The sequence below is a fragment of the Taeniopygia guttata genome, chromosome 6, assembly GCF_048771995.1.
Source record: "Taeniopygia guttata chromosome 6, bTaeGut7.mat, whole genome shotgun sequence".
NCBI classification, from domain to species: domain Eukaryota; kingdom Metazoa; phylum Chordata; class Aves; order Passeriformes; family Estrildidae; genus Taeniopygia; species Taeniopygia guttata.
In genome coordinates, this window is record NC_133031.1 from 14,641,377 (window position 1) to 14,659,898 (window position 18,522).

At 34.8% G+C, this 18,522-nt stretch overlaps 1 protein-coding gene across 44 annotated transcripts in view; it reads left to right on the forward strand.

Moving 5' to 3' along the window:
• The window catches only part of KCNMA1 (potassium calcium-activated channel subfamily M alpha 1), a 425,312-nt gene that overhangs the window by 264,437 nt on the left and 142,353 nt on the right, over nt 1-18,522 (forward strand). For all 44 annotated transcript variants that reach the window (XM_072931472.1, XM_072931474.1, XM_072931471.1 and 41 more), the window contains 4 exons: nt 4,248-4,323; nt 8,906-8,981; nt 10,137-10,307; nt 11,946-12,037. In XM_072931472.1, the coding sequence (XP_072787573.1) occupies nt 4,248-4,323; nt 8,906-8,981; nt 10,137-10,307; nt 11,946-12,037 (415 nt within the window). The remainder of the gene's footprint in view (nt 1-4,247; nt 4,324-8,905; nt 8,982-10,136; nt 10,308-11,945; nt 12,038-18,522) is intronic.

An 18,522-nucleotide genomic window follows, 5' to 3' on the forward strand; every position in this document is an offset into this window, starting at 1 on the left:
TTTCTTCTGTAATTGTGTTGCTACTGGCACATAGTTTATTGGCCACATTGGGATCACTGTTCTAAAGAATCCATCCATTTTACTGAGTCCTTACTAAAGAGTCAGGAAAAAGTACTCCTGCTATATTCTAGATGTAGCCTGGTAGTTCAGCATGGTATTCTTCTTACTGAACAGATAATTGATTTCTCTAAAACTGATTTCAGGGGTTTCTGGCAATATGCAGCCTCTCCTAGTGACCATCTTTTGCAGATTTTACATGTTAAATGGTTGAACACCATGATATGAAATAATATTAGACACATATTTTATATTTTCAGTGTATTTTGAAAATGGTTTGTTTGCTGTACAGGCAACACAGTAACTAAACAAATAGTTTTGCAGTAAAGACAATAATCCCATAGAAAAGTTGAGGGTTTATTTGAATCATCATACTTAACAACTCAGATTATTGTAGTAGAGGCAAAACTATGGACTACAAGACTTTGTCTCATATTGTTTAAGAAATCTGTCTCATCTTGTTTAAGGAATCTGTTCATATTATTTATAATCATTAACTTTTTTTCTGGTCTTGATGTCTATGAATACCTTAGCTTTGTTCTGGATATTGTGGCTGAAATAAACTCAAATTTCTAAACATATTTTAATCATCCATTTAGAAGCAGAACACTGAAAAACTCTAGAGGTTCTTCTTTGATTTTATCTGTATTTTTTCTCTTATTAGAGAGATTTTTGGGGTAAATTAAATATTTTGGTACTTTTTTTTTTTTGTATAATTTGTAGTATAGCAGATTATATCCTATTCTGTCAGATCCCATAAGAAAATTCAAATGTAAAACTCTTTGCCAAGAAAAAGATAAGTTACGTGATGGAGAGAAAGTAGCCAGCACTTCCTGAGAATTCTGTTTAGCAGTTTGCAATTAACTTTAGCAGACAGGGTCCATGAAATGTGAGGATTAGAATGGACTTCACTGGAATTCATAAGAAACTTACTATATCTCAACTCTTGATTGTATCATTTAAATGTAAAACAGTTTTATAGGTATTTTGTAAGAAAACAAATTCTTCTTCTCCATTTGCATAAAACACATTCCCAAATATTGCTAAGGAAAGAGGGCAGTATACATTTGTATACATAGCTGAAACAGCTTTGGGAAAGGGGGTATTTTTGTTAGTTCTCCTATTAGTGAATTTTGCTTTCTATTTTTCATGTATAAGCAAGTATCAACTGTTGCTATTCTTGGTAAGGGAGTAGACCTGAAAGAGGTAACCTGTTCTGAGTTGTGAGACAGTGTGTTTGAGTGTACCTTCAGCAAGAGCCCAGAAAACACCAATCTGAGTGGTGCAGTTGACATGCCTGAAGGGATGGAATGCCATCCAGAAGGACCTGGACCAGTTTGAGAAGTGGGTCTGTGGGAACTTTCTCAGGCTCAACAAGGCCCAGTACAGGGTCCTGTGTCTGGGTTGGGGCCACGCCCAGCATCAACACAGGCTGGGTAAGGAGGGGATTGAGAGCAGCCCCTGCAGAGGGTTGGGAGTGCTTATAGATGGAAAGCTGGACATGAGCCAGCCATGGGAATTTGCAGCGCAGAAATCCAGTTGTGTGCTGGGCTGCATCCAAAGCGGCATGGGCAGCAGGGCAAGGGAGGAAATTCTACCCTCTTCTCCATTCTTGTGATCCCCACCTGTAGCTCTGCATCCAGCTCTGGGGCCCTCAGCACAAAGAAAGGGGATGCAAGACCTTTCTGTGAGGAAAGGCTGAGAGCTGGAGTTGTTCAGCCTGGGGGAAAGAGGGATTTTGGGAGACCTTTTTGTGGCCTTTCAATGCCTGAAGGGAGCAGACTTTTTAACAGAACCTGCTGCAATAGAAGAAAGGGTAATGGTTTCAATATAACAGAGAGTTGTTTAGATTACAGATAAGGAATTTTTTCTTTTACAATGAGCATGGTGAAGCTGGAACAGGTTGCCCAGAGAGGTGGTAGATACCCCAATCTTGGAAGAATTCATGGTCAAACCAAACAGAGCACTGAGAAACCTGATCTAGGTGCTCATTGCAGGGATGGTTGGGCAAGATGACCTTGAAAATTCCTCCCTACCCAAATTATTGTATGATTCCATGAAAATCACATAAAATAAAATACATATAGGACTATAATAGCAGATCTGTTTGTGCCTAGGAAACTTCAGGATACTGGAAAGAATTAATTATTTGCCACGTAATAATTATTTCGTATTTTATAATTGAAGCCAGCTCTATTTTGTATTTGACATGTCCAAGCAAACTCTCTACTGTTCTGTTTTTTTTCCCTAATTCTATTCTATTAATGAAAGTTTTTTAAATTATGTGGGCTGCAGCAAATGCAGAACTTCACCTATAATGATTTTCTTTTCCCACAAAAAACACATTGAACTCACAGTAGTTTTCTTCTATCATTTGATCTCTTAGCTATTAAAATGTAATTTAACCCTTATAAGGGTTTGGAGATAGAGGTTTTATTGCTAATTTAGATATTTCCCAGGTTTCTATTTGCAACTTAGCAATGGTTAACTTGGTCTTATCATTAGCTTCAGATGTAGTGCAAAACATTTTAGAGGCAGGGTTTTTTTCACTCCAGCCATTTTTCATAAAATTTTATAGGGAACAGAGTGAGGAAAGTAGCTGGATAAAAAAGAGATGGAAGGTTTAGGATTGCTAGTAAGGATCCTCTCCTTCCCTGTCTAACCACATGAGTAGCAACTGTGGGAACTTCTGGAACTGGAACAGAGGGATGTGTCTCTCACAGTTTCAGCAATATGATCCAAAGTTATCATTCTCTAATTGCAAATGTATCTGACATTTAGCATTATTAAGCTTCATTTTATTGCTTTTCATTTAGGTCCCTGAATCCATTTAGCAAGTTGTGATTAATTTTCAGAGTTACCCACAGTCAGTAATTAAAAAGAAACTTTATATCCATATAATAGACAGGAGTGCACTTTAACATTACTTAGGAGTCTTAAAAAGGCAAAATATAAGAGCAAATATTTTATTTAACAACTTTCCAATACTACTGCAGGAAAAACTTCTTGACTTAAACACATCTTGCCACATGCACCTTTGTGCTTGAGGGGAACCTCTTAATCCAATGAGATGATGAAAGCTGTGACCAGGTTTATATGTTTGCCAGGATCAGTATTTCCTTAAGTTTCTAGAAATAAAAAGTGTTTTCCTGCAGTGGAGTTGGGTAAAATAGATGTCAATAAAGAGAATGTATGAGAAGAAGCTGCTCTGGACCTTCCTGTAACAGTTGCAATGCCATGTTACACAACTTTTATGTAACTCCTGACTGTACTCTCTAATAAAAATTATCCTTGGTGCTTTACTTTAATTTTATAAGCTGTGCATATGTACAGTACAGAGTGTACTTTTATTCATATGCCAAAGATCTGCAGCCAAATAATTTACTATAGGCATAAGACTATTTTAATAATTTAAGCCCTTAATCTTCTTGATTAGTTTCTCTTGCACACACACTCTTTGTCTCACTGACTTTTTAGTTGTCTGGGAATTGCTATGCACGCAATCTGATTTCAACATAAACATGCTATTTCTTTTTAAAAATATTTTTTTAAAAATAGTGATATGTAATGCATTCCTATAGTTATAGACTGAGGAAAAGAATTATAGTAAATTTGCCATTTTTAAGAGAACAATTGTGATTTCTCTGTTTTCCTGCATGAGGTTTTCGAAATTAGAGTGGAGATAGAGAGCATTATTACTATAAAAGATTTTACGTCATTAAGATTTACCAAATTTAATCAGGCATATACAGTCTACTTTATCCAGGTTATCAGAGCTCTTGCCCATGATCTGTTATTTTTCACTAAGCAACGTGGGAGCTTGGAGGACTGAAATGTTTCATACCTGCCTGTCTTTGACAGCCTGAAGGAAAGGACATGTGCACTGCAACTGCCAACAGAAACCTCAGTGAGGTTTTTTCCCCCTTAGCTTTCAGCCTGTGTGTCTACTTCTGTTATTTCCTACATAAATTAACATTTTCTGGTAGGATAAACCTGTTATTAGGAAAATAAATTTAAAACAATTTGAAAAATACCTGTTAAGGATCCTTGAATAATTAAATATGGAAGAGCATTTCAAAGGTATTTGACATTTTGGATGTTACCTGTTGATTTAATTGATCACTGTCATTGTGATATGCTGTTACAACTTGAATTATTCTTTGCCATAACTTTGTTTTCTTTTACTGCAGGTTTAAGATTTTTAAGAGCCCTTAGACTGATACAGTTTTCAGAAATCTTGCAGTTTCTGAATATACTTAAAACAAGGTAAGACTTTTTCTTCCATGCTGATTTAGTTGCATTGGTAAATGGCTTTGATTTGGGGCCTAGTAACATATGATTTTCTTTTCTGGAAAAAAAAACCCCACTTGTTATCTGTTCTTTAAACCTTTTTCTGCTGATGAATGATTTATCAGTGACAGCATCTTTTGCTACGTGATCATTTTAATTGATGCATTTTTATATTTGAAATACCAAGCAAGATTATGTGTTGATAAATTAAAAGCAGAATTAATTACATAGCTTTGTACTGATTAAACATTGCTTCTTTTCATCTTCTGCTGTCTTGAAAAAACTGAAATCAAAATTCATTCAAAAGAAAACAGTTAAAAAGTATTTTGAGAAATTCTCATTGTGGCTCTTCCAGTTTTTTTTTTTTTAACTGAGCGTCGTTTTTCACATAAAAAACATTAAATAAAAAAAAAATTAAATTTTATCATTAGAAACATCTTTATATTGTGTTCATTATCCTTAGTGTTTCTTCCACATAGTAATTAAAATACTCCAATTAACCTTCTGGCTTACTGGTTCTTTGGCCTATTAGCAAAAGATCATTTTGAAGGAAATAAAGAGAAACCTTCCCATGCCTTGCAGTTGAAGACACATTGTTTTTCATCATTCTCTAAAAAGCTCCAGGGGAAGTATTGAACCCAGCTTCCAATAACTACTGTAAAATCAATTCCATTTTGAAAACCTTCCCTCTTTGCACCAATTGCTATTGATGTGTGAGGGCTTTATATGCAGGTAAATCCATTTCTTGCTGTGATAATTTGTAGCAATGGGAAAACAGGTACTGAAATTTGTACACATTCACAGTAAACAGCTGTTGCTTCAACCCTTAACCTTGAAACTATTCTCTGTACTGTAAAACTCTCACACTATCTGTCTTCAGTTATGCTACTGGAAGGAAGCCAATTCTGGTCAAACAAAGGCATCAAAGAATGTAAGGTGAGGTCCCATAGCTCAGAATTCTCGGTATGGGAAAGGAGAATAAGATTTAATATGCAGAACAGCCCTGCTGTAAGAACAGTGGAGAAGCCCCATAAACTCAAAAGATTTTGGATAAAACCTAATAGCCCCTTCAGTAGTGGGGAATTTGTGAAATTCCAGATCCAAAAATGTGCATTAATCATGTTCAAGGTACTCAGAGCTGGTTTATTTAAGATTGACCTGTTGATTGAAGCAGCCTTTCTCTGGTGCAGAATTTGCTCTTATATTAGATATCATCATCTCTGTGATTATTTATACGACTGCCAAAATATCTATAAATCTCAAATGTTGATTATTGAAAGCCTGTAAGGTAAAACTTTCTTATATGAGTGTTTTAGTTTAGTCAGTTAATTCATCCTTAGCAGTTCATCACTAACATCATTTATTTAACTGAAGAATTGTCACTGCCTCAAAACAGTTTTTTATGTCTCTCTCTGTTCCTGGTAATGCAATAGAAAATCATGTCTGCTCTCTTTATTGTCTTAATAACCTGAAATGAGATGAATAATTTGGAATGTCAGCAATGTTCACAAAACATTTATTTTTTTTTATGGACGTGTCAAATTAAAACAAATTAACAGAATGCAATTTAGTTTAGAAGAGTTTCTAGTTACACCTGACATAAATTTGATTGTGTGAGTGCTTGGGGTTTCTTTTAATGTCTTGCATGAGTTTAGCTTTTAGAAAGCAACAAGCTAAAAAATTCATTTATTACTGCTACTGCTACCTTCAATGAGGAAATTTTTGTATTTTCAGTGTATTCTGAAGTACCATCAGAACTGCAGTTCATGTGCTGCACACACATTTTCTGTTACAGTACCAGAATACTCTTTAATTGAGAGCTTCTGGTTCTGAATTATTTTGCTTCCTAAAAAAATAAAGTGTGCTGAGCCCTTGTGATTAATGGAGCATTTTTAAAAATTTTGTACCAGTTAGAGCAGTTAAACTAGTAGTCTCAACAAATCTAGTATTATTTAAATGAAATTTGCTTCTCTAAATTCAATCAATGATTTCAATTATGTTCTGTGGCCTTATTATTACTTTATTATTATTAGACCTTTATTATTACTTTAAAGCTTTTGGCCTGCTACCGCAACATTATTTTGCTCAGGGATGGTTAAAAATCTTCTAGAATTAAGATATTTTAGCATGTTTTACAGTCCACTTCTAAGGTTTTATTTAAATTTTTGACATTTTAGGATTTTTGTGAACATAAAGACTAAGAGTCAATGACAGAACTTGAATTGTTGAATTAGGATAGAAATTTCAGTATATACTAGCTCAGAAATTATAGTAGGGGGGAAAAAAAAGAAGTGTTGATTATTTAAAAATCCAGCAAAAAAAAAGAGTTCTCTGAGGTGATATGTATTTATGTGAAAAAGGTGTGGAACTAATTTGACCTAAGCATTTTAGTGCATTTGGCATTGATAACACATAACAATTGAGAAGATGAGAAAGTGATAGGGTATACTGGGCACTGCTATGTTTTTAATATTCAGTGCAATTGCACGGAAATTTTCTCTTCCTTTTCTCTTTTCTCCAGTAAAGAAAAACTGTAACCTATAGATGAAAATTACTCCTGGAATTATTGACTGAGATATGAAGATTAAAGGAACATATATTATTTACACAGTGAGCAGAAGGGCCATTCCAAAAACTGGAATCCAGTGAAAGAAGCTGCACAATGGAAGAACAGAGGCAGTAAGGAGACTAGCAAAGTGTTAGGTGATTATTAGAATATCCGAAAAAGAAAGCTCAATATATTTGAAAAGATCCTGTAAGACAAAGCAAAATTTTAGTGGCATTTTAAAAGTCTGTACTCTGCCAAGGACTCGTTTGTTTCCCTAATTTGAAGTTAAATGTATTTTACTCAAGACTTTTTGTTCCCATGTTTTAGGAAATTGAATTCTACAGTTTTCAATTGAAAAATTTCCCTCCTTCATTGTTTTCTAATATTTGTCAAAAAATCTGCAGGGGCTTAGGCAGGGCTCACAGTAAGGGATTTTGCACAGATGTTGGAAAGAGCTTAAAGAGGGGGAAAATGTTTATGACTAATCCTTCATCTATATTTAGACTCTGGCAGAAATACAGGGAGTATTTCATAGAGGACAGACAATCACAGTGTTTAATAAATCTTCAAAATTAAAATGTACCAAATAAGTCATGAAAATAGTTATTTTTAATGGGTATTACAGTGACATGAAGAGACCAACAGACACGTAATTTTTTATCAAGAACATCTCGTGTTCTAAGCTCAGGTGAAGGATGATATTTAGCCTTGCTTTGCATCAGCATCATTCCTATGATTTTTTCTAATCTAGTAACCCATTGGTTAAGGTCCTGCACTATAAATGAATGTTACCACTAAGAAAATAGGGACTTTAATCAACCATAGTTTAAGAAAGAGAGAAATAGGGAATATATGTTGGTGTTGGTGAACACTAATAACAAGACTGCTGATATGCTATTTTATTTTTGAGTACAGTATTCATTTCATCATCTGTCATACTACCCAGTCATAGTCTATTTCTTATACTCCCATATGTCTACTAACTGTAACTTTTAAAAATATCTTTTAAGGAGCTGCACTGCTTAATTTTAAGGTAATTTTGTTCAGAAAATAATGCATTTTTATTGTCCTTAAAGTGGCTATAAACAGAAACATTTATTCTGCCCAAAATTACTATTGCTAGCACCGAGAGTGAATTTTTCACAATTTTTATATTTTTCAATGTATTGCTTTAAGGATTAGTGTAGTGTCCTTTCTGAGGTGTTATACCTTCTTATAAATATTTTCAAAAGCAAGAATGGGTAAGATTGTTTAAACACAGTCATACATGGACAGCAGTTCCTTGTGTTTCTGTCAAATACCCTTCTTAGGACAATGACTTTTGTGACAAGAGTCACAAAAAGTCCAGAAGATTTTAAGTATGGTATTTTCCTGCTGAACTGAGTGAGGTCCTTGCTTCAAAATCAATTCTGGCTAGAACAGGTAAAATACTATTTGGTGTGACTAAAAAGCATTTGTAGATTTTTTGGTAGGTTTAAATTATACTTTTTTCTTTTTGTAGAGAAAAATGTGAGTGTGAGGTATGAAATACTCTAGTTTCATGTGAATTTTCTGTAAAGAGTTCCGTAGGAGTTCATGCAAGCAGAATAATATGAAAAATTCTTAGGACTTTACACAGGAGCTGTAAAATACCTTAGTTCTTTAATCTGGGAATCCTAATGTTCTCATGTATTTTTTATGTATTTATATGTGAATAATTTTGAGTGTGTAGCAGTGAAAAATGAAGAGGTGAGTTACTGATAGGCAACCAGATTATCTGAGAAAAAGCATTATTTATTTCTATTAGTTTGTTTTTGACTACTGATGAAGCTAAGCTTTCTGTTTGTCTTTCTGCTCTCACACACTGGGACTTTCTTTTCAAGGTATCTAAATTATGAAAATGTGAACTCATTCTTTTGGGAAATAATCATCAGGTTTTTGAATCTAAAGTTTGCAGCTGTATACAGGTACCTATAAAAAAAAATGTGACAAATTCTAGTCTAATCTCCTTTCTGCTGTGTTTATTTCCAGTAATTCCATCAAGCTAGTGAATCTGTGCTCTATATTTATCAGCACGTGGCTGACAGCAGCTGGGTTCATACATTTGGTGAGTGCCTTTGGGAACACTTCATTGACTTTCTCAGCCGGCCAGTGCTCTCCGAGCTGCTTTGGTGCCGGCACCGCGCTGCTCTCGGCAGTGCCGGACCTCGGCACTGGAGTGCAAGAAGGAGGCGCTGTATCCCAGCCCCGCAGCCGGGCTGGCTGTGCTCTGTGGAGGCGGAGATGTGGAGTTGTGTTTTTGGGTTCCGCTGTATGTATGGATGCCGCGCTCCCCGCGGGATGCCCGGCGCGGCGGGCGGCGGTGCTCCCCGCAGCTCCGCTCAGCAGCCAGGCGGGTCACATAAAAACTGCACCCAGCTAGGCGGGATTGCATTCACACTCCTGCTTCTCCTGCTGCATCGGTCATTTAATGTTCGCCCTGATAGAGATGCGCAGAGATTTTCAATGTTTTAGTTTATGATCTATTTCTCATTCATGTAGAATGGGCAAATGTAGCATTTCAATCTAGAAACAATACCCTTTTCGATTTTTGAATAAACAGAGCACAACACCCCTTAAATACTATATCAAGACCAAGGGAATGCTATTTTCTAGGATTTGGGGGTTTTTTCCCTTTGTTTTTCAACAAAAGCTTTTCCATTCTACTGTAGGAACACTCAAACTTTAACTTCTTACTATGGAACAAAGTTTAGATGGCAAACTGCTTTCCCACTGACAAATTTATAATTTTGTCTTAACAGTGTCTGGCTTTTTGAAAAAGTAGTAGCATTCCACTAAAGGCGGAATTCTTTCAATAGTTACATAATCTTTTAAAACAAAAACATTGAGCAGTATAATTGCATTAAAAGTAAGATTTACTCTGAAAATATTCTGAACACGTTTTTATTAAATGAACATACCAAACTACATGAGTAAGTTACATTATTTAGTGGTGCCTGGAAAAGATACTTCCCATAAATTATCTGAGTAGCAAGGCTGTATATATTGGCAAAAGAACTGCAGTGCTCTATTTGACACAGGAATGGGTTCTGTATTTGATGAAAATAAATCACAGGAAAGGATTCAGAGTTCATATCATTTGCAAAATCATATATCTATATACACACACAGGCACATGCATATATGGGTAGAGTTAATTTGGGGTTAATTAGAGTCAGTTATAATTAATGTAATTCATTATATGTTTTCTTGTACATTGTAGGTGGAGAACTCAGGGGATCCATGGGAAAATTTCCAAAATAATCAACCGCTAACATATTGGGAATGTGTTTATTTGCTGATGGTTACAATGTCCACTGTTGGCTATGGAGATGTTTATGCAAAAACAACCCTTGGTCGCCTTTTCATGGTCTTCTTCATCCTTGGGGGATTGGTAAAAATTCTTCTTTATACTCTTCTTAATACTCCTGTTACCTGAAAACTTGATCCTCTATATCTCAGTGTTGTAATTAAGGGAATAATAATATTTGGATTATTAAACTGAAATTAATTATAAAATATTAAAGTATGTTTAATATGCATTTTTTCCTGTAGATAAATATTTTGACAGAGCTTGTCAAATTAGCGTAAAATTAGTCTGGAATTAGAATTTTTCTAATCCATTTAAATGAGTAATGCATGTGAATATATGAAGTGACTTAATATTTCAACACACAATGTTATTTGTAGTCCTCTACTTCTTAGTTACTGACTGTAGAGCGTTTTTGGGGGTTGCTATTGATATTTAAAGGCACTTTGCGGTTTCAGAAGTCCTACCCACCCTTCTGTGTTCCTTCCCAGAATTCCAACAAACACTGTGGCTTTGGACTGCCTTAAAGAGCAGCTTGCCTGATCCAGATGATGGCAAACCATATTCTCCTTAATTTCAAACATACTTTCATGTCATGTAGTACAATTTTAGCTCACAGTTTATCACATGACCATAACCAGTATCCTTTTATATCAGCAATTTCTCTTTGTCCTGTATGTAAGTAGCACCCAAGTTACTGTTTGTCTTGACAACTTTTCCATTATATGTCAGTGCTAGTAATATTATTACACCTATTGCAATGGTTTCTAAAGTAGCAAGGTTTATTTTAGTATTTACCCTGTGCAAGGTAAATGCTATGCGGATGACGGGTAATGTATATTGTGCCCATACATGCGTATGTGCACTGTTACCTTACCCTCACCCATTGGTTTCACATGTACATACATCTCACAGAGGTGATATGCATGTAACCAGTATTATGAATGCCATATATTAGCCACACACAGATATGTATGAGCATTACATATATGCATTCTCATCTCTGTTTATTGACATGTGAAGACAAATCATGTCAAATGGCAGTAGCTCTTCGAAGTATCCAGCCACAAGGAAGCTGTTTGTTGGACAAAACATGGCAGAATAATTTTTATTTTCTCCTCAAAACCTTTTTTCTATCACATGTTATTCCAGTCCTTATAAACCCAAGAACTTTTGGAAAAGTTTTTTTTTGGGGGGGCGGGGGGGTGATTTTTTTGTTTCTTGATGGGGAAATAACCCCTGATTTAATCTTGTTTTTGTCTTCTTTTAAATTCTTACAATGGGGGGGAAAAGTCTGTATTTGAAAACAGAAATGGAACAGTAACAATACCTGGCTTTGTTTTTTTTGCAGTGGGGCTGGGATAGGTTTTTTTCCCCCCTCCCCTCTTCCGGAAGAAATAGACAACTGTTTTTTGTGATTAGATACTGGTTTGAAGTAATTTTGTTCTTGTTTTGTTTTACGTGTCTATTTTTCCTCTTTTGGCCATTTTCTTTATTTTTAAGGTATGTACCCTCTGTAAGACCAGCTTTTACATTGAGCCCTCTTGTTTGATAAGAATTTTTTTTCATTTTTTTTTCAATTTTATTTTTAAACAACTGCATAGATCTAATTCTTTTGCATTTTCAGATCTTAAAAATATATATCTTCTGAAAATATTCATCATCCCCCTTTCTTTGGCCTCTCTTTTTAGTCTTTTCTTCTGTCTCCTATCTTCTTCTTAGGCCATGTTTGCCAGCTACGTCCCTGAAATCATAGAGTTAATAGGAAACCGCAAGAAATATGGTGGTTCCTATAGTGCGGTTAGTGGAAGAAAGTAAGTATCCCAAGAGGCTCTGCTGCCTCTGCTGCAGTAGAACACTCTCTGCATGCCATTTTCTTTTTTTTTTTTTGTTTTTGTTTCATGCATGTAGGCAATGTTTGCTCGCTACGTGCCAGAAATTGCTGCTCTCATCCTTAATCGGAAGAAATACGGCGGAACTTTTAACTCAACCCGAGGCAGAAAGTAAGTCCAAAAAGACCAGGTGTGGTTGTGGGACTCTAAAGAGCCCCTGAAGGTGGTAACAGCTGACTCACAGCTTACAAGGCTGTGTTCTTTGACATCAGATGTTACCACTGGAGAGTTGTCACACTATAATTAGAGACCTGGGCTGTGCTGTGGTACAAGTCACAACATTTTGTCCCTACTTCAAGAGAACCTGGATACCACTCAGACTACTCTGATATATCTTGTAAAAAGTGCTGCTATTACATAAGCAGTTAACTTCTGCAGCAAGGGTGAGTTGTCACTTCACCATTTTGAGCATCAGAATATTGTGTGCTTTGTCTCTTAACTAAGTGACAATGATAATTCGCATGATTTTCAGACAACTCAGTTCTGCAGAAAACTTTGTTTTACTGGATGCAAAATAGGAGATACATATTTACCAGTTTGTTCGGTTGGACTGACTATGTAAAAAGTCTAATAGCCCTGTTTCTCAGTGTTCAACCAGTAGTTTCAGATCTCATACCGCTTTTTCTGACTTTCCATGGATATTGCAAACTCTCATGAGTTTAGAATCTGTGACCAGGGATCTTAAAGCAATTCTCTTCCCTGTATCACATTAAGCATATCTGAAGAAGAGCAGGCAGTAACATTAATATAAAAACAGTATGGTAAAAACCCAAACACACAATTTTTACCCAGTGGCAAAGGTTAAATTTTATTGGACCACATTACCTCATTACATTTGTATTGAAAGCCTGCTTGTTTTCTTGACCAAGTTAAAGCTAGCTCTTTCTGGCATCCCCAGCCCCTGGATGTGCTGGGATAAAGCCTTTACTGAACTATATGTCCTTGGTGATAAACCACCTTTAGTGTTGCCATCCTTCATTTCATTACATACCATTGTGACATCCACTGGTAGAGTCTATTTGCCCTGAAAGTCCAGTCAGATAGAGAGTCCTTTACATACGATATAAATAAAGTACTCCAAGAAATTTATCTAATGAATTGTCCCTCTCTTCTTCCTTTAACAAGATAATTTTTTACTTTGTTCCTTTCAAATCATTACCCATGCAACATTTTATTAAAGTGGATTATGCTATTATCAAGTTATTTCTCCTCTCTATGTAGCAGAAAGACTGTAAATGTCCCACAGAGCTAATTTTAGAGTACTATTTTGTATCTCTGTGTAGATAAATCAAAGTTTTAAAATAAGTTGTAACTTTTATACTATTTTTTGTTCAATAATACTCAAGCAATGAGATAGTAAACTTCAATATATATATTTATTGAGATACAGTCAAATGTCTAAGGTAAACTGTAAACACTGATGTTGGAAACTTTCATCACTTACCTAAACAAACTAAATGCCTTGATTTTTTTCTGGGAATTTGTTGCTAATTTCCCAAAATATTTTTTTGTGACAGAGGTCAGGACAGTTTTATATTTATATTCATACTTGTTTTCACAAATAGAAGTTTTTCAAACTCAGAACATATCCCACTGTTTTCAAAGCTCTAAAGGAGTTATAGCAGAGGGAAATATGGTTAAAACCTGTTTTGCACACAGAGTTTGTCCCTCCCCTTCTACATTGTCACTAGTACCCAGCATTGCTCAGATGTCTCTAAATTTGGACCTGATCTTCAGTCAGAACTCCACATCCTGAAGAGCTCAACTTCAGATTACAGGCTTCTGCTAGCTTTGGGGCGTGCTTAATTTTATTTCTTCACTTTTTTCTTTTTTTTTTTTTTTGTCTGTCTTTATATGTACTCTCTGTTTTTATCTCACTCTGTTGTCAGTACTTTCTCTGTTGATCTCTACTGCTCATATAATTTGTTGCTTGAAACTCATCTCTGTCATCAGCATACAAACTGTTCAATTTACTTTATGCATTGTTTTCTGGTTCAATTATTAATTACTAAGTCATTTAAAGATATCCTTTGCTCATGTGGGTCTTTCATCAGAGAATCTAAACTTGGGAACTGCACAGTAAAAAGCCATTAGGACTCCTTGTTTGATGTTGCTTTTGCAGTCAGTAGAACAAGATTGATGAAATGTTATGTTTGGCCAAAATTGAAGTTTTCATTTGGAATTCAGTGTTGAGAGAATGGATTGTCAGAACCAATAAGTTTTCCTTTGCTTCGGATATGGGCATGTGGTAGTAATTAGCAGGATAACGTCTTTAGTTGAGCAACCAAGCATAGATTCTGGCAGCAAAAATAATGAGAAACTACAGTTGTTCTAATGTCAGAAAGTTTCCAGATTAAATACATTTCTAATATGAAAACAGTTGAATTTTGGTGAAAGATATAGTTTCAGCCCTTGAAACAGAAAATATGTACTTTTTAACTCTGTACAAAATAGATAAATACATAGAATCTGTTTTGTTACGTCTATATATATGTTTATACATTGTCATGGTTTAACCCCAGCCAGAACCATGCCAGGAAACAGCACATGTTGCCTTCTAAACTCAGTGTGTGTAATAACTTGATTATTAAATGTTTAGGTCCAAAATTAAAACCAGTGTATGATTATGTATGTTGTTTTGAATTTTGCACTAAGTGATTTATTGATACAAAACTTCACTAAGAAGAGAAATAACAAACACATAAAATTTGAACTCACATTTCATTTTGCTTTTCAGCCAATAAAGTCCCGAAAGGATCATAAACTATACAAGATTCATTTTGCATAATAAAGAACTTTCTTTTTGCCTTAGATGAGACCCATACATACAAACTTTGGAAATAAAAGTACTTTGTAAACAGTTAGCACTGGTTAAACTTACTAGATAATGGGTTCATTTAGTTGTGACAGTCCAAGAGAATTTTTTAGATTTTAAATTGAGTTATAATTCCTGCTTTGTAATATTATTGTAAGGAGACTTCTAAGGAACAGGAATTTCTTTATAGTCTTTGATTGAAGTTTCATCTTCAGCTATTAAATAAATAGCAGTACTTACTGTTGCATTTATACCAAAATATCTATACCAATATATCTATACTAAATGTAACTGAGGCCAGATGTACACATGTAATGATGAGTATTTAATTTGACAGTTATAATCTTTTTAAAGTTTTAATTTGACTTTGTTTTGGGCTTTTTCTCTGAATTATTTGTAAAATTCATGAGTTAATAGTCAAGGGATCATTTTAATGTGAAGTACCATAAAAGGATGAAAAGGCATCTGCCCCTCTGTCACCATAGCTGGCTTTAGAACAGAGCATTAGACCTGCAGGTTTGTTCATGCATTCGTACCCCTGGAAGGCCAGAAGGGGCATTGATCACTTTGGATGAATTTCTAAAGTGCTGTAATTACCTACTTTTCTGTAATGTTCAGGCTTTAATTCTTTTGAAATAAGAATCTTTTTTTTTTTTTTTTTTTTTTTTTTTTTTTAAGAAAGTCTTGGGTTTGGATAAGTAGATTTATGATATAGCACTATTTTTGTAATATTTTGGAACTTACATATTTGGTTCCAGCCCAAATAGTACTTACAAGATCATCTGTGTTATTTTAAGGAAAAAAAAACCCAACAAGTTTTTTTTGCTTATTTGTTTATAATATTTATAATGAGGTGTGGTATGTGATGTGGTTAAAGATCCAGATCTGTTTTACCTCTACTAATCCATAATTAAAATTTTATTCTGTATTTGCTAATTTACTTTTGAATCAAGATTGTTCTTGTTCTATTTCTGTATTTGAGTGTGCATACAATCAGACTGGATTTTAATTCTGTGAAATATTTTCCATTTGAAGATTTTAACTTATTGTATAAAGCATGCACAAAGCTGTAGAAAGCATCTGGAAAGAACATTTGTTAGCTGATGAACTCGGCCTAGATCACTTACTGATTTTTTTCAGTCTTTACATTGAATTAATGACTTCTGATTCCATGGACTAAATTATTTTTATACAAAACTGCTATCAAATCTAATGCAAAGTCTTTATGATGGCAGAAAGTAGGAACCAGCTTTGCATGAATAGGTATGGCAGAGAGAGCAATGACCTGGCTGAGCAGGGAGGTTGGGCCAGAAGAGCCGCAGTGGTCCCTTCCAACCTGGCCCTTCTGTGGTTCTGGCTATGTTTATATAAAGTGCTTGCTTTGTCACCATAGTACAGGTTTATGCTAGACTTCATTGCAGATTAAAGAGATGTAAAAATAAATGATCCAGAGGCATTATTGTAGTTAATATGTAAGATTAAAAATGCATTTTAATGAAATTGCAGTCCTATACTGTACCTCCTGTTTCTCTGCTCTCATGATCTGCTCTGCTTCCCAGACATTTCTACACATTTCTTAAATTTACAAGCCATAAATTACCAAATCATCACCATATCAACAGGAATAATCATCTGTTAGAAATTCCTTCCAGAAGGAAACATGGGATTCAATAACTAAACTTCACAGAGGAAAATAAAAACTGTAGACAGATAGATATGGTAAACAGAAAGACAAACAGATAAATTTAAGTTGACAGGCCATATTGGACTCATTAGACATTTGAATTTCATTACAAATTAGAAAAAAGAAATGCTAAACTTAACCAAAGAAAAGGTCCATTTACTGCAGTAATGAAGGCATAGCTCCAAAGAAAGTGACATTAAATTCTTATATTAAATAATTTGATGCAATATGTAAGATATTATTTTTTCAGTGGGATGAGAATGTAATAAGAGAATGTGACATGGATTACATTATGATCCCAGGGGTGTCTCTATTTCCCATCTGCTAGCCATTCTTCTAATCCCACTTTTTCAAATGAAATTTCACTTAGTGATAAAGAAAATCTGATGAGTGTTAAATAGACTGACAGATAGAAAAAATAGGAGAAACTTTTTTTTTCAATTTTGTGTGCATACTGAACTATATCCATTCTTTTGAAAGTAAGAAAGGAAGTGTGGGAAGTGACATATAAGAACATTATGACTTTAAAATATGTATTTGAGGTCTCATACCATGTTCTATTCCTAAAATAATAGCACTACTTTTATATTTCCAGTTGAAGTTTTAAAAGTTCCTTTTCTCTGCTTAAACTTTGAAAAAACCCTTTTGGATTTGGCATCAAATAGCAGTAGATGCTGTTCAAATTTTGACCCAAGAAAGACAGAATCTGGTTTATACATCTGCTGATCTACCATATTCTGCAAACTATACAGTACATGGCATTCCAGGCTGTGTCACGTGAGATGGCAGAAGTGATTAATTGTTCAGCAAGTTTTGGAGACTTCTTGCTTTCACTCAGGTTCTGTTGCAGAAAACTACTCTTGACATTTTGGGATGATTTCTGTGGAAAGAAATGCACTGGCTCTGCTCATGGATGAAATCTCAAAAATCTGAACATCCTTTCCTAAATCCTGCATTGCTTACAAGGGACTTAATTATTTTTTGAGCACTTAAAAAACACGTAAGGTGATTGGAAAATGAGTAATGATGGGAGAAAGCAATGTATTTAATAGAAACTACATTCAGTTGATTTCAGAAGTAAAAACAGGATGGCTTGTGTGTGTGATATCTACCACACAAAATGTCACAAAAATAAAATCCAGGGTTTGGAGGAGTTAGAAAAGTCAATTAAGGTCTATTTACAAGTGAGATGCTGATGCTGGAGGTGTAGATTACCCCTGCATTTAACTGTAAGCTTTCTAGTATGGGCTCCATGTGCCTGCTATTCAGCAGTTTTTTCTTCTGTTTATAGTAAACCATTCACTTTTGTCTTCTGATGATAGATGTGTGTTGTGCCTAAATGTTGTGTTATTTTTCATAAAAGCAGAAATACTCTAAATGATATTGCCATTCAGATTGAATGGAAGGATGAATATTCATACTTTAAGCTATAGTGGTAACCTCCACTAATCCAGACTCTAGAAGAACCAAATTACTGTTCTTTTATTTTATTATGGCTTGTTTGGAGGTGTGCATCAAACAAAGAATAATTAACTTTTAAATTGGTTTCTAGAGAAAAATTGCAAAATTCCTTAGATCATGATCATAAAAATGCAAGATAAATTCATCTAGCTGTAGCTGAGCAAAGTTTAAATAAACAAAGCAGCGCAGAGTGAGTCATGTAGGATAGCATGCCACTGCAAACAGACTTGGATGAAAGCTCTAATGTGCAGTTTAAACAAAGAAATGTGCTATTTATCCTGGGTTTAAGGAGCTGAAATGCACTCTTTTATTGGTCACAAAGTGATTTAATGTTTGCATCCGAGAAAATTTCAAATTCCTGATATTACCAATTTCCTATTTGTGTTAATCTGATGTAGAATCCAGTAGGGTTCCACTGATCTGTACTATGCACCATATATTGAATGG